General features: G+C 34.0%; 1 protein-coding gene across 4 annotated transcripts in view; it reads left to right on the top strand.

The window, feature by feature from the left end:
- VPS54 (VPS54 subunit of GARP complex) overlaps positions 1–21,565 on the top strand; it is a 147,600-nt gene that overhangs the window by 48,258 nt on the left and 77,777 nt on the right. For 3 of the 4 annotated variants that reach the window (XR_188455.5, XM_004465094.5, XM_071208863.1), the window contains exons 3-7: positions 657–898; positions 5,648–5,726; positions 8,160–8,194; positions 16,061–16,192; positions 19,693–20,078. Coding sequence is in view for 3 of the 4 variants with exons in the window: in XM_004465094.5 (XP_004465151.2) it covers positions 657–898; positions 5,648–5,726; positions 8,160–8,194; positions 16,061–16,192; positions 19,693–20,078 (874 nt within the window). In the remaining variant the exon portion in view is untranslated. The remainder of the gene's footprint in view (positions 1–656; positions 899–5,647; positions 5,727–8,159; positions 8,195–16,060; positions 16,193–19,692; positions 20,079–21,565) is intronic. The other variant, XM_004465095.5, reaches the window with a different exon arrangement.

The following is a 21,565-nucleotide window of genomic DNA, read 5'->3' as shown; positions in this document are numbered from 1 at the left end:
TGGTTCAAGGTGATTCTCTTGTAAACAACATATATTTGGAGTATGCTTTTTTAACCTTTCTGCCAACCTATGTCTTTTGATTTGTAAGTTTAATACATTAACATTAAGTGTTATTACTGTGAAGGCAGTGCTTTCTTCATTTTATCTTTCATTTTTTGTATGTCATTTCTTTTTTTCATACAAAGGGTATTGAAGCCAGAAGTGTCTGCCATAATACAATATAAAGTCCTGAAAAAAACTGAGGGTATTAACAATAGATGATATACAGTAGCAGTTTTAATGTTGAAAAAATGATAGAGAAATTATACATTAAGGAAGGGAATTAATAAAGGACTCTTTTTTCACTATTTTCTCTACCTGCAACTATACCTTTCAAATTTGGGGTATCTTTTATGTTGCTTATCTTGTGCACTTCCCTCCCCCCCACCCCCCAGCCTCCATCCTCCGCCTTGACAGTTGATGCTAGAAGCTGAATACTACTTAATCAGATTGAATTTTATTAAAACATTTGTTACTGAAGAGAGAGCTTTGTTGGTTTATATTTTGTTTTTTGTCTAAAAACAAAAAAACAAACAATCTAAGCATTTTTGTTTTTTTCTGATGTACTTTCAAACCTAGAACCAACTTTAAAGAGTACTCTTGTTTACTTTTTGCAGGTGATTCAAATAGTTTATGTATTGCTCCATCTCTAGTTACAGATCAACATAGATGGACTATATATCATTCCAAAGTAAATCTCCCAGCAGCATTAAATGATCCTCGATTAGCAAAAAGAGAATCTGACTTCTTTACAAAAACATGGGGACTGGACTTTGTGGACACTGAAGTCATACCTTCATTCTACCTCCCACAGATCAGCAAGGACGATTTTACAGTATATCAACAGGAAATCTCTCAGGTAATATCTAATCTAGTAGTAAGATAGAGTCAGGAAAAGTCAGCAAATTTCTTTTGTTTAACATATACATTTTTGAGCAATTTTCTTTGATGAATTTGTGATATCCTTTCCTCTTATATAAATTCTGTACTGGATTGTATTTGAGGAAAATCCTTCAATATTTGTTATTCATTAAAATTTCAAATTCATATATTTACTCTATCATATTCTCTTCATTTGTCTTTTCTAGGTAGATATGCAAGTGTCCAAAGAAGCGTGTACAAATGTATTTATTGAATTATTGTTTATAAGGTTGAAACACTAAATTTAGTCTAAAAGCCCAACAATAGTGTTTAAATTAAAAAGGATATGTCTATAGTATGATATACAGTTTAGCTGTTAAAAAATATAATAATGTTGATTGGTATACTAAATGGGAAACTCTCAGAGACAAAGTAGTAGGAAAAAAAGTTACAAAACAAGAAGTATGTTTATATTTTTGAAAATCCACATGAACAAACAAAACTACATTGTTTACATATGTATGTGCAGAGAAAAAGTATAGAAGAATATATACCAAATCAATAACAGCATCCGTTTCTGAGGAGAAGAATAGGATTAGAGGGACCTTATCCTTATATGTATTATAATGGAATTTTTAGTGTAAATGCATTTATGAATTCTTGTGTCATTTTTTAAAATTATGAAAGCTTTGGAAAATAAAGTGTGATATAAAGATCATAAACTGAAATTTCAATACCCAGAGATATGCTACAATATTATCAGTGGTTACTTTTTCCATTGTTTATCTAAATATATATAAAATTGGGCTCATAGTATAGTTACAGTTTTTCTGATTTTTTTCCTGCCTAACATATCATGATAATTTTTGGCATCATTACCATCTTAAAATATAATTTTTGTCTTAATACCTTATCTTGAAAATGTGACTTGTACTTGAACTAGATGTAAAAGTACTTTGAAAAAAATTTTAAAGCACTTCTAAAAATGAAAAATTAGAAATAATTGAAGTTCCTAGCAATAGGACAGTAGTTAAATAAATCATTTTAGGGTACATATATAAAATGACATCATAGAGTAAAAAAATCATGTTTAAATATAATACTAGGAGATGTGTAATTGGAGTTATGAAGAAAGGGAAGGGGAAGAAAAAAAGTAATTGAAAAAGAAATGGGGAGAGGGGATGTGGCTCAAGCAGTTGAATGCCTGCTTCCTACATGGGAGGTCCCAGGTTTGGTTCCCAGTGCCTCGAAAAGCAAAAAAACAGCAAGCAAAACTAATGGAAAAACCAACTCAGAGGAACCCATGTGGCTCAGAGGTTGAGTGCTGGCTTCCCATTTATGAGGTCCCAGGTTCAATCTCCAACCCTGGTACTTAAAAAAAAAAAAACGACAGAAAGGAAAAAGAATGAAAAATTTGCAAACTTCATGAAAAATATTACCCCAGAGATCTACAAAACAAACCCCCAAAACAAGAAATAGGAAGACAACTTGTACCAAGGCTCATCATAATCAAACTGTTCAAAAGCAGTGACAAGGAGAAAATCTTTAAACTAGGGAAAAAAAAGGCATGTACAGAAGAAAGAAGATAATCATGATGGCAGATTTTTTTCATTGGAGACAATTGAAGTAAGGAGATAGTGGAGAATTCTATATACACAGATAAAATATCTTTCAAACAATGAAGGTGAAATAAAGACATTTCATACACTTAAAAGTTAAATTCATCACCAGCAGAACTGCACTATAATAAATTTTAAAGGGAGTCTTTTAGGAAGAAGGAAAGGATACTAGATGGAGATCAGGATCTTTAAAAGTAGTGAAGAACACCAAAAATGATAAATATGTGGGTAAATACATAAGAGTTTATCCTCATTATTTAAATCTTTTTCTAAAAACAACCTGTTTAAACAAAAACTCTAATGTATTGTGGCATTTATAAAACATAAAGTAAAATTATTATAAAAATAGTGTAAAGACTGGAAGGGGAGAAATGGAGTTATGTGATTGTATGGTTCTTTATAGTATATGTATGGTTGCCAGGGTTAGCAAATTAAAATACAGGAAGCCCAATTAAATTTGAACTCATCTCCTGTATTTTTATCTGGCACCCTATTTGTGAAGTAGTGTGTAATATACTTGAAGGTAGATTGTGAAAAGTTAAAAGACATATAAAGCAAATCACTAAAATAGAGAAGCCAACAGAAGAGATAAAATGGAATCAAACAAATTCTCAGTCCAATTGAAGGCAGAAAAAGGATATAAAGGCAACAAAGAATGAATGGGACAAAAAAATGTCAAGATGATACACTTTAACTTAACCATATTGATAATCAGATTAAATGCAAGCACCCCAATTAAAAAGCAGAGGTTGTAAGATTGAATGAAAAAGCAAGACCCAGCTATATGCTTTCTATAAGAAATATACTTTAAAGGTATAAAACATTTAAAAGGGTAGAATGAGATACACCATAAGAAAGCTAGAGTTACTATATTAATATCAGACCAAGTAGATTTCAGAGCAGAGACTTACTAGGCGTAAAGAAGGCTGTTTTATAAAATGATGAAAAGGTCATTTTATCAAGAGGTAATAGTAATTCTAAACGTTTATGCCCCTAATATACAGAGCTTCAAAAAATATGAAGCAAAATTTGAGAACTGTAAGAAGAAATAGACAAATTCACAATTATGGTTGGAGATTTTAATACCCATGTCTCAATAATTGGTAGAACAAGCAGACAAAATCAATGAGGATATAGTAGACTTGAGTAACAAAAGCTGGGTCTTTTTTTTTTTTTGGTTCTTTGAGATGAACAACAAAATTGATAAACCTCTGAACTAAACTGATGAGGAAAAAAAAGAGAAGGTGATTCATCAAAAACGAGAGGGAGAGAGGTAACACCACTTCAGATTCTTCAAAGATTAAAAGGCTATTAAGAGAATGTTATTAACCAACAAATTTAGCATTTGAGATGAAATCGGCAAGTTCTTTAACAGACACAAATCACCAAAACTCTCTCAAGAAGAAACAGATAAATAGAATACCCTTCTATTTATTAAAGAAATCGATGTACCCATAACCTACAGAATTGTGTGGGAGAGAGTGTAAACTACAATGTGAAGTATAATCCATGCTCAGTAGCAATGCCCCCAAATATATTTATCAATTGCAATGAATGTACCACACTAATGAAGGATGTTGTTTATGTGGGAAAATATGGGGGGTGGGGGGGAACGGAGCACATGGGAATCCCTGTATTGTTTTATGTAACATTTATGTAATCTAAGTATCTTTAAAAAAATAAAAAAAATTAAAAAAAAAAAAAAGAAATTGCTGTATAGTTAAAAATCTCCCCACAAAGAAAACTCCAGGTACATGTGATTTATTGGTGAGTTCTGCGAGACATTTCAGTAAAAAATAAAGCCAAGTCTGCACAGAATTTTTCAAATTTTGACAAGGAACATGGAGTACAGGGCCAGGACTAGGTTGAGGCCAGTGACTGTGCCTAAGATATGAGATTTAAGGAGGCACTGGAACCTGAGAGTGGGTTCCTTCTTAAATATTGCACCCTAGGCATCCAGCTTCCCTCACCCTAATCCTGGCTTTGGTGAAGGAACTAAAACTCTCTTATCTTGTTCGTGGGAATTTAAAGAAACACAGGGAGGCGGATGTGGCTCAAGTGATTGGGCTCCTTTTTACCATATGAGAGGTCCCAGGTTTGGTTCCCGGGGCCTCCTGGTGAATGCGATCTGGCCTGCACGGAGAGCCACCCTGTGGGTAGAGCTGGTGCAACAAGATGACACAACAAAAGAAAAGAGACACAGGAGGGACAATGAGAGGCACAACAAACCAGGGAGCTGAGGTGGCTCAAGCAATTGAGTGCCTCTCCCACATTGGAAGGTCCCAAGATTGGTTCCTGGTGCCTCCCGAAGAGATGAAAAGCAGACACAGAGGAACATGCAGTAAATGCAGACAGCAAGTGCAAGCAGTGGGTGGTGGGGGTAAATTAAAAAAAAAAGAAGCAGCACAATCACTTTTGAAAACCTCTTGGCAGTTTCATAAAAAGTTAGACATATACAAACAAACCATTTAAGAGAAAGTGTCAATAACTAATTTCTATCTTAGGTATATAGTTGTGAAATTTTCTTCCTCTAGTTAAAAAGATATTCTCTTAATTTCTGATATTTAAATAAATATACCCATTTCTTTCATTCTTCACCTCAAATTTATGGAGATTTTATTATAATTTATATGTGATAGGATGAGTTTAATTTTTTTCCTTTTAATAAGCGTTTTTCATCAAAAGTATAGCTTTGAAAATCTCCAACTTGTTGTGAAAGCCAGAAAAGCCAGTGAGCTGCCTCACTTTGAACACTACCACATAAAGCTGTGGGTCATTTGTCTGTTTTCAAACTCTACATTACCAATGGTGGAAATCAAATGTACCACTTTAAAACAGAACGAACATTTAAAATTAATAGGATGATGCAATGTCCTACTTTGATTCAAGGAGAAAGGACAAGTTCTTAATACAGTAAAACACAAAATATAAACAAATCTTTAGAAATCACCAATTATATATATGTATATGTATTTATATAATTAGGATTATCATCAATATTGAAAACTATTAAAAATAAGCATGTCACCTTACCTTTCTTTTGGTACTAGAGTGTTGTTTTCTAAAGGGAATACTCATATTGTCACATAGAATTGATTGCATTATTTACTTAATTGTCTTTTTATTAGAGAGAGAAGATTCATGAGAGATGCAAGAATATTTGTCCTCCTAAAGATACCTTTGACAGGACTCTCTTACATACTCATGGTATGCATATATACTTTTTGTAGACAATAAAACGTAGCTTAAATATCACTGAATAAAATCTTAATTTTGGGAACTCAGCTGTCATGTCCCTAATTTCTATTTCTATTTAAATTTTTAGGGCATACAATCATAATCTTTTAACATCTAAAAGCTTTTAAGAGAAAAATGTGAGCAATGGTAGTGCTATCCTTCCGTTCAGCAAATACTTATTGATTATCTGGGTACCAGGAAATTAGTTTATTGCTTAAAAATAGATGAATAAGAAATAATCCATGTCCTCAAGGAGTAGATGATCTTCTTAGTAAAGTTAAATGCATAAACCAACAAGTGGAGCACTTTATACTAAGAATAAGTTTAGTGTGGTACAGTTGTATCGAGCTGCTAATTTAACCTTAGAAGTCTTCCTAGAATTGATGCTGATTGCCTGTATCTTAAAGTAGTTAGCTCAAAAGACTTTTGTCAGGAAAAGCATTCTAGGAAAAGGGTACAGTTTATACAAAGCCATTGAGTCAAAAGCAAACATATCTTCAAGGAACTGCAAAAATTCAGTATGTTGATTCTACTGAGAGCAAGAGACAGTGCTGAAGATGTAGGCAAGAGTAAGATAATAAAGAATTTTGTATGCCATATTAAGGAGTTTAACTTTTTCTAAAGGCAGTAGAGAGCTTCAAGGACTTTAAACCAGACATGGTCAGAAATATGTTTATATATTTCACTGTGAAAGCACTTGTGGATAAGGAATTTTGGGATGACGATAAGACTGGAGACAAGGAGACAGTTGAAGGCTATTGCAGTAATACAACTGAAAAATGATGTGACCCCAGTAATGGTTATGATGGAAATGGAGAGGAAATTAGGACTTTGAGCGATACCTCAGAGATTGTGGCACAAGTTTTGGTGGACTAGATGAGAGTTGCAGTTCAATGAGAGAAGCATATAGAAGGAGGTATTTTGGAGGAGATGGGAGAGATAAGTTAAGTTTAGGTGCAGATTTGTAGAGGAGGAGGAGTCTGATAGGCAACAGGATGCCAGGAAAGAAAGATCTGCGCTGGAGATGTAGACATTAGACATTAGCATGGAGGTATTACTTGAATCAGTGGTCTTGAATGGGATTATTCTGGGAGTATGTGAATGGTGAGAAGAATAGAGGACTGATGATAGAACCTTAGGAAGCTGTCACATTTGATAGGCAGAAGATATCTCTGAAGACTAAAAGACATGATCAGAGAGTTAGGGAGGTCGAACGAGAGAGTTCTATTTTGGAAATGAAGGGTAGTGCAAGTTTAATGAAGTGAAAATGGTTAGTCTATAGTGTCAGAATATTCAGGGATAGATCAATTTGCTTATTGAGAAGTCCCCTTGCATTTGGCAATTAGGATATCTTAGGAAGAGCATTTAGACAGGGATAGTGTTTACAGAAGCCTCAGTAATGTGCATTAAGGAGTGTGAGTACTAAAGAAAGAAATGGTGACAAGTATGGATGCGACTATAAGATTTGAGATTGGTAGGGCATTTGCTGGAGGAAACAGATGGGAAGGACAGTTTTTCATGGCCAGGACGAGATGAGGCATTTCATTGACCCTAAGAATGAGTACTTCCTTAAATTTCATACCCTAGGTAGCATTCTTTCCTTGGTCTAGTCCTGGCTCTGGGTTTTATCTTTTTCTTCCTTCTTTTTCTCCTTCGTCTCCTTTCTCTCCTTCTCCTATCCTGTCTTTCACTCATTTCTTTTTAATGGGAGAAAGCTAAGCATGTTTCTATACAAAAAGGAAAGAACTAATAAATTAAAAGAGGCTAAAGAAACAGAGGTGGGGTAAAAGCAAAGCCACAAAAGAGTCAGGAAGGGATGGAATCCAAGTATGGAACGGTTAGTTTTGGGAAGGAAGACACCAAGTCTGAGATTGGGTTGGCAGGAAAAAGGTTGAGTAGATTCAGTTGTAGTTAAGTTGTAGCAGATATGAACTAAGGTGCTAAGAAGATTACTTAATATGATATAAAAAAGCAATCTTTGACTATAATCTGGATGGGATGGTGGATACTTTGAACAATAAAAATAGAGTATTTCTATTTTATAATTTATTTCTTAAAAAAAAAAAAACTACATAGAATGTCAAGCTTACTCCCACCAAAACATAACAAAATAGCATCAAGCTTTCTGTGTCCATTTAAAAAAGACTTGAAATATATTTGTTTCTTTTATTGCTGCTATAAAATTGGTTAAAATGATTTGAAACCTGTCTTATTCAGTGCTTTGCCTACTTATTTGGTTCATTGTCTACTGCCTACTAGATGCTTGATAGATAATTGTTAAAGGAAGTAACTTAAATCATTTGGTTGTGACCCAGTATAATTTTAGATCTCAAAATTTATTTTATGGAGGTAAAATGAAAACAAGTTTAAAAACTCATATCTGTCCTTTTACTTTTTTCATAGATAAATCCAGGACAGATCTGGAGCAAGTACCTAAGGTAATAAACCTTAAAAAATGACAATACTGCTTTTAATATTTGATCTTTAATTTTGCTGTGCAAGGAGCTTTCATTTGGTGGTTTTCTGGCACTTCAGCTACTACTTTGCCTCTCCTGGGAATTTGTTTCATTGCTTTTCTTCTTTCTTTTTGATATCATCACTCTCTTCTTCATTACTGAACCCTACAACTATGTTTAAGTTTTTCCATTCTAAACAATAATATTTTGGTCTTATTACCCACCCCTTCAAATTATTGGGATTATTTTTATTGTATGAAAAATTTGTGGGTATGTATAATAGATTCCTTATTTTTTTCTTTGAGAAAGAGTCTATCACATCCATGAGATTCTCAGAGGTCTGTTATAATTGCTCTTTAGGGAAAGAAAGAGAAAAAACAAAGAGCAAAAAGGAAGAGGGAAGTGATTTTTAAAGTTCTTTGATTACTACAATATAAAATGTAAACTATATCATTTAAGGGCGATAATTACTTGCTTTCCATCAGTAATCATATGTTTAACTTTTGTCTACTAATCTTTCTACACCTGTTACTTCAGCCACTGTTTTTTTACTGTCTCTATGCTTTATTTGAACTGTTTCTTCAGCATGGAGACTTTTTCCACATCTCCCTTTATCTAATCCCTTGTAATATTTTGCTAAAATGACAACTTCATATGAATGCTTTCTTGTTCCTCCCAACTGAAGATATTTGGCTTAAATTCCATTAGAACCCACCTTTTTAGGCATTTGTTACTCTTCCCCTTTTAGGATGTTTATATACATTTTTTTAAACAAATCAATTTTATTGATACATATTAATAAAGCGTATAATTCATACAAAGTGTGCAAGCAATGGTATTTTGTATAGCCACATAGTTGTGTATTCATCACTATTATTAAAGCATTTTCATTATTTAGTAGTAATAATAATAGACAAAAAACCAGACACAAGAAAATTCTTCATCCCTCAGTTTTTCTATGGAGTCCTCTTCCATTCTTTTGGCTATGGATATCCAGTTCTCACAGCACCATTTATTGAAGAGACTGTTTTGTCCCATTAACATGGACTTTAGTAGGTTTGTCAAAAATCAGTTGGCTGTATAGGTGAGGGTTTATTTTTGGTCTCTTAATTCTATTCCACTGATTGATGTGTCTAGTTTTATGCCAATACTATGCTGTTTTGACCACTGTAGGTTCATAATATGTTTCAAGATCAGGCAGTGAAATTCCTCCCATGTCCCTCTTTTTGGCTATTCGGGTACACTTTCCCTTCCATTTGAATTTGGTAATTGCCTTTTCTATTTCTGTAAAGTAGGCTGTGGGAATTTTGATTGGTACTGCATTGAATCGATAAATAAGTTTGGGTAGGGTTGACATCTTCACAATAGTCTTCCGATCCATGAACATGGGGTGTCTTTCCATCTGTTAAAGTCTTCACTGATTTCTTTCAGTCTTGTTTTCTAGGTTTCTGTATAGTTTCTGCACTTCTTTTTTTAAAAAGATACATAGATCACACAAAATGTTACATTAAAAACATGAGATTCCCGTATATCCCATTCCTGACCCCCCACACCCTTTTTTTTTTTTTTGTTAAATTGATTCCTAGGTATTTGAGTCTTTTTGTTGCTATTGTAAATGGAATTTTTTCCCTGATTTCCTCCTCAGAGTGTTCAGTAGTAGAGAAACATTACTAATTTTTATGTGTTGATCTTGTATCCTGTGACTTTGCTGAACTTAACTCAATTAATTTTGTCATAGACATTTCAGAAGTTCCTAAATATAGGATCATGTCATAGGCAAATAGTGAGAATTTTATTTCCACTTTTCCTATACTGATTCCTTTTTTCCCCTTGTCTAATTACTCTAGCTTGAAATCTAGTACAATGTTGAATAACAGTGGTGACAGTAGGCATCCTTGTCTTGTTCCCGACCTTAAAGAGAAAGCTTTCAACCTTTCCTTACGGATTACAGTGTTGACTGTGGGTTTTTCATATATGCCTTTTATCATTTTGAGGAATTTTCCTTCTATTCTTATCTTTTGATGTGTTTTTATCAAGAAAAGATGCTGATTTTGTCGAATGCCTTTTCTGCATTGATTGAGATGATCATGTTTTTTTCCTTCAATTTGTTAATGTGTTGTATTAATTGATTTTTGTGTTAAACCAACTTTGCATATCAGGAATAAATCCCACTTGGTCATAATGTAATGTGTAAGTTTTTGATATGCTGTTGCATTCTATTTGTAAGTATTTTGTTAAGAATTTTTGCATCTATATTCATTAGAGAGATTGGTCTGTAATCTTTTTTTGTAGTGTCTTTTTAAAAAAGATTTATTTATTTTATTTATTTATTTCTCCCCCCTCCCTCCATTGTCTGCTCTCTGTGTCCATTCACTGTGTGTGCTCTTCTGTGTCTGCCTGTATTCTCATTAGGTGGCTCTAGGAACTGATCCTGGGACCTTCAGGAGTGGGAGAGGGGCAGTCATTCTCTTGCGCCACATCAGCTCCTGATCTGCTGCGTCTCTCATTATCTCTCCTCTGTGTCTCTTTTTGTTGCGTCATCCTGCTGCGCCAGCTCTCCACATGGGCCAGCACTCTTGCGCAGGGCAGCACTCCACGTGAGCCAGCTTGCCACACATACCAGCTTGCCTTCACCAGAAGGTCCTGGGTATTGAACCCTGGACCTCCTATATGGTAGATGGGAGCCCAGTTGTTTGAGCCACATCCATTTCCCTTTGTAGTGTCTTAAGTTGGCTTTGGTATTAGGGTGATGTTGGCTTCATAAAATATGTTAATTTTCCCTTTTCTTCAATTTTTTGGAAGAGTTTAAACAGGATTGGTGTTAATTCTTTTTGAAATGCTTCATAGAATTCACCTGTGAAGCCATTTGGTCCTGGACTTTTCTTTATTGGGAGATTTTCCCCCCCTTTTTTTAAAGGAGATATCAGGGATTGAACCCAGGACCTCGTACATAGGAAGCAGGCACTCAACCACTTGAGCTATATCCGCTCCCCAATAGGGAGATTTTTGGTGACCGATTCAATCTCTTTAAATGTCATTGGTTTGTTAAGTTCTTGTATTTCTTATACCGTCAGTGTAAGTTTTTTTGTGCATTTCTGGGAATTTGTCCCTTTCATCTAGAAGGTTGTCTAGTTTGTTGGCAAAACAGTTTCTCATACTATCTTTTTATGATCCTTTTTATTTTTGTAGGTTAGTTATAACTGCCCCTTTCATTTCTGATTTTATTTATTTGTATCTTTTCTCTTTTTTTCTTTGTAGTTTAACTAGGAGTTTGTCAATTTTATTTTATCTTCTCAAAACACCAGCTTATGCTTTTGTTGATTTTGTTTTTTTTCCCCTCAATTTCATTTATTTCTCCTCTAATCTTTATTATTTCTTTCCTTCTATTTAGTTTTGGGAATAGATTTCTGTTCTTTTTCTCCAGTTTCTCCAGTTGATCAGTTAGATCTTTGATTTTAGCTCTTTGTTTTCTAATATTTGCATTTAGGGCTATAAATTTCCCTTTCAAGTCTGCCTTCACTGTATCTCATTAGTTTTGTTCTCGTTTTCATTCATCTCAATATATTTACTAATTTCACTTATAATTTCTTCTTTGACCCACTATATTGTTTAGGAGTGTGTTGTTCAGCCTCCACCCATTTGCGAATTTATCCCTTTCCCATCTATTATTGATTTCCATTTCATTCCATTATGATATGAGAAGGTGCTTTGCATAATTTCAGTCTTTTTATATTTATTGAGACCTGCTTTGTGACCTAATATGTGGTCTATCCTGGAGAAAGATCCATGAGCATTTGAGAAGAATGTATGACCCGCTGAGTCTGGGTGCAAAGTACTGTATGTATGTATGTATGTATGTATGTGTGTGTGTGTGTGTGTGTGTGTGTGTATATATATATGTCTATTAGGTCTAGCTCATTTATCATATTGTTAAAGTTCTTTGTTTCCTTGTTGATCTGTCTACTTGTTCTATCTAATGATGTGACTGGTGTGTTTAACTGTCCAACTATTGTTGTGGAAATGTCTGTTTCTCCCTTCAATTTTGCCAGAGTTTACCTCATGTATTTTGGGGCACCCTGGTTGGGTGCATAGATATCTATGACTGTTATTTCTTCCTGGTTGATTGTCCCTTTTATTAATATATAATGGCCTTCTGTATCACTCATAAATTTTTGCATTTTAAATCAGTTTTGTCTGATATTAGTGTAGCTACTCTTGCTGGAGTGTTGTTTTCCATCCTTTCATTTTTCAAGTGATTTGTATCCCTGGGTCTAAGGTGAGTCTCTTGTAGGCAGCATATGGATGGCTCATGTTTTTTTTTTTTATCCATTCTGTCAGCCTGTGTCTTTTGATTGGGAGTTTACTCCATTTACATTCAATAATATTACTGTAAGTGAATTATTTACTTCCACCATTTGTTCTTTGGTTTTCATATGTCCTATCTTATTTTCATCTTTCTTTTTACTCTTTTGGTTATCCTTTCTGCCATTCTTGCCTTCTACACTCTCCTCCAAGCCTCTGTGTCCTGTCTTTTTCTTTCAAGCTGTAAGCCTCCCTTTAATGTTTCCTGCCAAATTAATTCTTTTTTACGAACTCTCTTGGTGTCTGTTTGTGAATATTTTAAACTCACCTTCATATTTGAAGGACAATTTTGCTGATAAAGAATACTTTGCTAGTAATTTTTCTTTCAGTATCCTAATTGTATCATACCTCTGTCTTCTCAACTTCATGGTTTTTGATGATAAATCTGCACTAAGTCTACTGGGTGTCCCTTGTTCATGATGGTTTGCTTCTTCCTTGTTGCTCTGAGAATTTTCTCCTTAACATTAACATTTGCCATTCTGAACAGTATGTGTTTTGGAGTAGGGCTCTTATTCTGATTGGGGTATGCTGCACTTCTTGGACATGTAAATTTATTTTTTTTGCATGAGAGTTGGGAAATTTTTGGCTGTTATTTCCTCACATACTCTTGCTGCTACTTTTTCCTTCTCTTCTCCTTCTGCAACTCCTGTTGTGTATATATTTGTGTTTCATATTATCATTCAGCTCCCTAAGTCCCTGCTCAATTTTTGCCATTCTTTTCTCTCTTCAGTTTTAGCTGTTGTTTCTTTTGTAACACTTATTCTTTCTTCTATCATTTCAAATCTGCTGTTGTATGCCTCTAACGTATTTTTATCTCACCTTTTGTGTCTTTCATTCTCAGGAGCTCTGTTACTTTTTTATTCAGGTTTTCAAATTCTTCTTTGTTGCTTGTTCAATGTCTTTTTGATGTCGTTTATCTCTTTAGCCATACTGTCTTTCAACCCATTACTTTGATTGGGAATTTGTGTGCGTCTTGTTGATTAGTTGTCTGAAATCCTACATCTCCTTGGGCTTTGATATATTCAATTTCTTGGGCCATTTCTTCCATTTTCTTAATATGACTTGTAATTTTTTGTGAATGTCTAAGCATCTGATTAGGGTGGTGAGTTTACTCAAATGCTTGATTTCTCTTTTATGTAGGGATTTAGTGGTGGGAGCTTGTGTGTTACTGCTGTTGTTGGATTTTGGTTCAGCCTGCTTTGGGTCTTTATGATTGTCCCTGTTAGTTGCTCAAAACTGGGATCCAAATCCAGAAGTGGGTTGCAGACCTGGTTCCTACGGCCTTGGGGAGGGAAGTTGTAAAGATCAGGAAGCCTCTCTTACTTTTGATTTCATCTCATGCACTTCCTTGGTCTGCCAGCAGATGGCACTCTTAGACAACCCTCTCAGTTCAATGCCTGGTCAGAGTGTGTTTGCTGCAACAGGGACTGGATCAGTGTGATAGAGGTTCCTGCTTGGAGGCTAAGAGTCTCATAATTCAAACTTTCTCAGAGGCAGTTCTGCAACTTTTGCTGGCAACCCCCTCCCTTTTCTCTCGTAGGAAAAATTCCGCTCCCCTCTGCATCCTTAACAACCCATCCCAATCAGTAGAGAGGGAGATTGAGAGGGTTTGATCTCGTTAGTCCTTTGCTGGCTCTCAAGGCAAACAGTGGCAAGGTCCCATCTGGTCTTGAAGGGCTTGTGGGACAGAGCAGACCAAATTTATGTGCCAAAGCTGTGTCAACCTTAGGCTGTGTTCCCCTTTCTCCCCTTTCCTGGGTAGGTGGATCCCTTTGTAGCTACCAGTTCCGAGGCTTGGGATATCAAAAGTGTCTATAGGGGGAGGAAGATGCTGACATTTGCAACTGTGATTTTTAACTCACCAATTTTGCCATTGGGATTCTTTAACCTTTGTCCCTCTCCTGGGCAGTGTCCAGCCTTCCCCTGGTTTCCTAAACCCTAGAATATTTTTTTTTCCAGTCCATCTCTGCCCATCCTCTAGCTGTTTTGCTGGTAGAGAAGAGAGTCCCGGGTCTTTCTAGTACGCCATCTTCCTGGAAGTCTTCTATATCTATTTTTTTTATCACATCTCTTTGACTAAAGATCTTGAGATCAGGATCTGTGTAATAGTTTATCTTTTTTTTCTCCTTCAGTGCCTTGTATAAGAGTTAATCACTTCAGTATTTATTGACTTATCAACCAAATTATAATACCAAAGCAGTGATTTAAAATTTACTCATGTCCATAGTTAGTTTTTCCCTATCATAGCCATACTAATTTTTGGATATAGATAAAATGAATCAATAAATATAATGAAGTATAACATAGAAATTATTTAAACCATGTTTCCAGCCTATGCTAGGTGTTGGAGATACAAAGATGAGTAATTAAAGCTATAAACTCCTACAGGAACATATAGTCTCTGGGGAAATACACAAATTAAATAAATTATTTCTGTAGTATATGAGATAAATAAGTATACATTGGTGTACTTAGGGTCAAAGGTGGACGTGATTAATCTGATCATACATGGAGACTCATGCCCTTTTGATTGGATCTTCAGGAAGATAAGAGAGGAAGGGCATTTTAGGTCAAATGCATATACAAAGATACTTAAGTACCAGAGTGTATGGAAGATAGTTGAATATTGTTAGAATATAACATGTAAAGAGTTGAAATGGCAAGGTACAAGGTAGGTAGAATGAGGTGCACCCAAAAAATTTTTGAAGGCCTTTAGATGCCATTCTTTGGAGTTTGGTGTGTGGATCATTGGAATCCATTGAAGGTTTTAAACAATAATGTTTAAAACTTGCATTTTAAAAGGGCATTTTTGAGAGCAATAGATTGGGGAAGGACATCAGTAAATGCCTGTTTACATTAATCCAGAGATAATCAAGAACTGAATTGATGAAGTGCAGTGGAGACAGTGGTGAGAGATTCAAGTATATTTAAGAAATATAATGGGTAGAAAGTGCCTGGCTGTGTGTAGCATGTAAGTGAAAAGAAAGAAGTACTGTTTCTTCATAAAATTGCATTTGTTTTGACTTTAAAATCTAGTATTTGTCTAATCTAAAAAACTAATTTTGAAAAAGTTTCGAGCAGGAAAAAAATGGAAATATAAGTGTAGAAAAATTGATACTTGGCATTTAAAAAAACTGCTATCCAGTGGGAAATAATATGGAAATTTTAGGAAAAGTATATCTTTCTTTGATATGAGCCTGGTGGGACTTAATGAGTTTGATCAAGTAGTAATGGAATGATCATCCCTACTTGTAAAGACAAAAATACACTTTTCTATCTTTCATGAGCATTTGAAGTTTGGTGAAACAATGTTTATAAAAAAATTTTATACAGATCTTTATGCAAATAACTCAATCCGTTACCACTTGTTTTTCCTGTTCACACTTGAGATCCAAGTTAATTCTGTTTAATGGTCTTATGATTTAGAAGGAATAATGGATGCAAAGTAAATGTTTATCTAATTGAAGGAAATGCATTTTTTAATAGATTTTTATGAAACCAGATTTTGCCTTGGAAGATTCCTTAACTTTTAACTCAGTTTTACCATGGTCTCATTTTAATACTGCTGGTGGAAAAGGAAATCGTGATGCAGCTTCCTCAAAGTTGCTTCAAGAAAAGGTAATTTCTCTTTGACTTTTCTCCATGTAGAAATTTTATTCTAATTCAGTGGTACCATTTGCATGGGTTCATATATAATGATTTAGTATTTCTACTTTTAATTTCATTTTTATTACCAATAATTATAAGCCTTCTGAACATAAAAAGTAAATAATCCTAACTAATAAAGTAAAAGTATATTGGTTCAGTGGAATATAGGTTGTGCTGGTGAAAGAGGAAAGGTTTATTGTTTGAGTGCTTCTTTCTGAAACAGCAGTTGATGGAATTTTCATTGAAAAGATCTATTAGGGGAAACGGACTTTGGCCCAGTGGTTAGGGCGTCCGTCTACCATATGGGAGGTCCGCGGTTCAAACCCCGGGCCTCCTTGACCCGTGTGGAACTGGCCATGTGCAGTGCTGATGCACGCAAGGAGTGCCGTGCCACGCAAGGGTGTCCCCCGCGTGGGGGAGCCCCACGCGCAAGGAGTGCGCCTGTGAGGAAAGCCGCCCAGCGTGAAAAGAAAGAGCAGCCTGCCCAAGAATGGCGCCGCCCACACTTCCCGTGCCGCTGACGACAACAGAAGCGGACAAAGAAACAAGACGCAGCAAATAGACACCAAGAACAGACAACTGGGGGAGGGGGGAAAATTAAATAAATAAATAAATCTTTAAAAAAAAAAAAAAAAGAAAAGATCCGTTAGATAACACATTGCTTTGCATTTTATGCCAAACAGTTTAGTTATAGATTGGCTAATTTTATATTCTTTATGATTTAAAGCACAGAAAACCAACTTTTCCTATGGTACTATTTTTCTTCATTTATTTCCTCATCTGTTATTATTTTTTATAATATTAAGGATGATTATTTTGAAGCAAAAATACCACAGTTTAAAAAAATACAATATTCCAGTTGTATTTTTAGCTTTGCAAAACCTAGTCTTTTGCATGTTATTAGTCTTTGAATTTTACAATGTTCTGCATTTCCTAATTCAGTATCTTGAAGGTCATTTAAAATTTAGAACTCACACATGTATTAACCCACATGTCAAAAATCTTAAAACTTGAATAGAAAATAAAGACCCTTGATAGTTGTTCTTTCTCAGCACTTAGTGTAGAGCATTTATGAAACTATGGTTCTTAAAATAAGAAGAAGGTATTTTGTTTTGCTCTGGTGACATCTTTAGGCAGTCCAGAAGTTGTCTCAGGAAGACTACTCAGTAAATTTGGTCTAGTTCTCAGTATCAGTGAAAAAAGGACTAGTTTGGGGAGAAGAGAAGAAATGTGATGAAAGAATCATGAGTATTCCTTTTCTCAGTCGAAAAGGAGTTCACATTTCCCTTTTTACCTATAAAGTAAGAACAGTTTTACCTTAACTAAGAACAAATTCATAAAACAATGGGTTTACTGACATAGGTTTGCTCTGAATGTTTTTCCACATTCCAAGTATATACCTTGGTAGAATAATACCTCACAAAAGAAAAATGTTGAAAGGCAATAAAAAAAATCTCATCAATCTATATAGATACTTTTAGGAATACTTTTAAAATTTCATCTTTTATAGCTTTTTAATAGAAAATGCATTATGTAAATACTGTGCCTTTGAAAAGAGTAGATAAGTGGAATATTAATAAATTCCAGAAAATTTTGAAATTTAAGTAGAATGCTTTTCTCATGCTGAGTATTTAAAGTATGACTAAAATAATGGTATTTAAAAAAATTTATAAGTTGCAGAGACAGGTTTTTTGTTTTTGTTTGTTACTTTTTACGTTCTTGGCTCCTTCACATTCTGCTTTGTTCTTAGAGTAGGAATGGAAGATGGGATTCCAATTCGCTTTATAATTGACAATGACTGGTTTATCACGCTAGCTTTGAAGGCCATGCTACAACATGCTTTAGAGAAATTCGTATCCTATTGTAGTGCTTCTTGCAATGCTGTTCTGCGATAAAATGAGAGTTTGCACCAGAATGTAAATCATTGCACTGCTTCCTTCATTAGGAAGGTCTTTCTATGGGCAAAAAAAACAGTGTACTTCATACTGTAATTGACATATTATGGCAAAGTTCCTTATTTTACCATGGACTGATTAATAGTTCACAGTCTGGCAGCTCATACATAAACCACATTTTGAATAGCACTATCCTAAAGGACTTATCCATATTCTATTTACTTTTCTGAGAATTGAGTGCACTTTAGCTTTTAGCCTGCCTATTTGTGCCCATACTGATTTTTAGATAAAGAAATGAGTACCTTTTATCAAAGATGAAAAAAAAAAAAGCAAATGAGCAAAAACTCAAGATATTTAAACTATGGAAGAATTTCTTGTTTGTAACCTATTAGATACTGCTGTAGATTATTAAAGGAGCAGTACTGAAGATATGGGTGATTTTGCATGCCTTTAAAAGCAAACAGGCTTGGTGACCAGATAATCTTTTCTAATCTAAAGAGTCTTAAATGTTGAAAATCTATTAACCCTGAAGCAGGAATTCTTTGGCTAAAGTTTGAGCTATAGGTTGAAAAAATCTGAAAGTGAAAAAGAAAAATGGAAAGATAAAATAGCCAAAAAAAGGCATATGCATTTAGAAATGAAGAAAAGAAAAATCCATATTTGAAATTAGAAAGCTTGTTTAATATACATTACCACAGAATTAATCTTTATAGTTTTCCAAATAAAAAATATGTGAACTAATATATAAAGCATTTTGTCAACCTTTAAAGAGGAAAATTCATTGGAAATAAACTGAATTGTACAAATTGTTAAGCTTTTTTTGAAGTGTAAAATAAGCAGCATTGAAAAAAAAGATCCAAATGAATTCTAGTACTTTCTATAGTTTGTGACTAGAGCATTAATCTGTCTTTCATGGATTATTTAAAATTTTGAGGCAACATAGTAAAGTAGAAAGAGTTAGAGTTTTTTAATCAGATAAACCTAGGGTCAATTTTAGTTTTGCCACTTAATAACTACATGTTTTTATGTCTTTATTCAGGTTATTTAATGTCTTTGAGCCTCAGTTTCCTCACTGTAAAATAAGACTAATGATAATTACTGTCTTCCAAGATTGTTAAAATTAGAAAATATGTTTAATACCAATGCCTGGTTCATAGAAAAGGGAGATCAGTAAATGGTAACTTAATCATCTTTTAGTCAAGTAAGTGATGTGTGATGATGGTTTTGATGATGATGGGGGGCATGCTAGGAGATTGTTCTCTCTCAGATCTTAAAACTTCTGAAACTAGAATGATAAAGTAGCTGGTGTTTTGAGGCCAGTAATGGCAGGAACAGGAGGCAGTAAATTACATTCTTCTTCTCTTCTTTTGTTTTATATTTATTAATCTTGGGACTGCATCTTTCATTTCCCTTCCTTTCTGTTATTCCCAATTTCCAGGATCCCACAATGAAAGAATTCACCTAATGGAATTTAAAGTATATTTAGCATCTTATATTTTTATTTTAAGAACTACTTGGGTAGTCAAGAAAGATATACTTACAATACTCCATGATTTTTTTTCCTTCCCTCTTAAGCTGAGCCATTATCTGGATATTGTGGAAGTAAACATTGCTCACCAGATCTCTCTACGTTCAGAAGCATTTTTTCATGCAATGACCTCTCAACATGAGTTGCAGGACTACCTCAAGAAAACTTCCCAGGCTGTTAAAATGCTTCGAGATAAAATTGCACAGATTGATAAAGTAATGTGTGAAGGATCACTACACATTTTAAGACTGGCACTTACCAGAAATAATTGTGTTAAAGTGTACAGTAAACTGAAGTTAATGGCCACTGTACACCAGACTCAGCCTACAGTACAGGTGCTGTTATCTACTTCTGAATTTGTTGGAGCATTGGACTTAATAGCAACGACACAAGAGGTTCTGCAGCAGGAACTTCAGGGCATTCACAGTTTCCGGTATGTCCATTAAGTAAGCCATTAGAAATAATAGAAATTTTTGAAGGATAAATTTTAATGAGTAATGTTAGCTGAAGAAAAGTGTATTCCAAGTTAAATGTACATATTTTTTCTTCCAGATTGATCTGTGTAGTAATGCTATTATTCTGATATTTTAGTATTAGCAAAACAAAAATCCATAATAAATTACATTTATAGGGACATTTGGGTAGATAAGTAAAATTAAATTTTCTATTGAATGAAATAAAGGCCAGATACAACTTTGCAAATGATAATATTTTAAAAACGTTGAAATAGTTTTGATAGATAATAGATCTAGGTGGAGAGAGTACCAGTATATCTAAAATTAAATTCATTTAAAATGCCCTTTAATAGGTTTTAAATTCAGTGATTTTTAAAATTCATTTCCCATTTGTTTATCAGTTGTAAAAATTTCACATGGAGATGGAAAAGAACCAAATTATCTTAAGTTCTTATTTTGAAATTACCCTTAGGAGTAGTCTTAATTACTTTTTGAGAAATCATAACTGCTAACCCAGTTTTTTGTTTGTTTTTAAATTTCCAACAAATCCTATCTGAGGATTTACTTTCTTGACATTGTCTTTCTTTTTGTTATAACATTGTTAAATATCCACAGTAGTTATCTTCTTGTATAACTTCACAGATAATTTTAAGACCATTTAACTTTATTTGGAAGTATAAATACAAATTAGTTTTGGACCCTTCAGGTTTTTATATGATCACTCAGGGTAATGTGTATTATATGTTGGTCTCTTTTCTGCTGTGAGCATTTGTGGTGTAAACTGTATTCGCCTTAGTTTATTAAAATAATTATACTCTCTTAGTAGGAGATAGATAAATACTTGAATTTAACACATTCTTCTCTTTTATTTAATACCAAAAACCAAATTTTAGTCATTTTTGTGGGGTGTTTCTTACTTAAAATAAGAAATCTCTCAATAGTACTCTACTGAATTAATTTGTTGATACTTTTCCCTTTTTTAGATCTTAGTCCAAGTTTTGCTTTTGACTATAGTGCTGGTTCTCTTGCTTTTAAAGTATAATTTTTTTCATGCTAGAATCTTCTAATAGTCAAGTTAATACAAGTACAATTCTCTACTTATTTAAATGGAATTTGAATCATTTTATTTGTGTACAGCTTCTCTGTGTACTGTAGATCTACATTTTTTTCCCTAATCAATGGTAAATAATGCTTATGTATATTTTTTTCCTTGTTCTTTTTATAATTTGAACTTGAAATTATTTTGTGTATAAACTTTTGTTGTGACTTCTGCATTCCCAGAACATTGTGTTTATTTTGCCATGTTTTATTGCTATTTGTGTGTGTGTGTTTTTAATCTTTCTAGCGGGCTCTAAATGTCTTGGGCAAGAACTATGTCATATACATATTTAATAAATATTTGTGGAATCCCTGAATAATCTAGGATATTACCAATTTATCTTTATACCATTCTCATTTTCTTCCT

This window comes from Dasypus novemcinctus, chromosome 17 (assembly GCF_030445035.2).
Source record: "Dasypus novemcinctus isolate mDasNov1 chromosome 17, mDasNov1.1.hap2, whole genome shotgun sequence".
In the NCBI taxonomy this organism is placed as follows: Eukaryota; Metazoa; Chordata; class Mammalia; order Cingulata; family Dasypodidae; genus Dasypus; species Dasypus novemcinctus.
The sequence above is the reverse complement of the archived record's forward strand: the minus strand, read 5'-3'. Positions and strand labels throughout refer to the sequence as shown.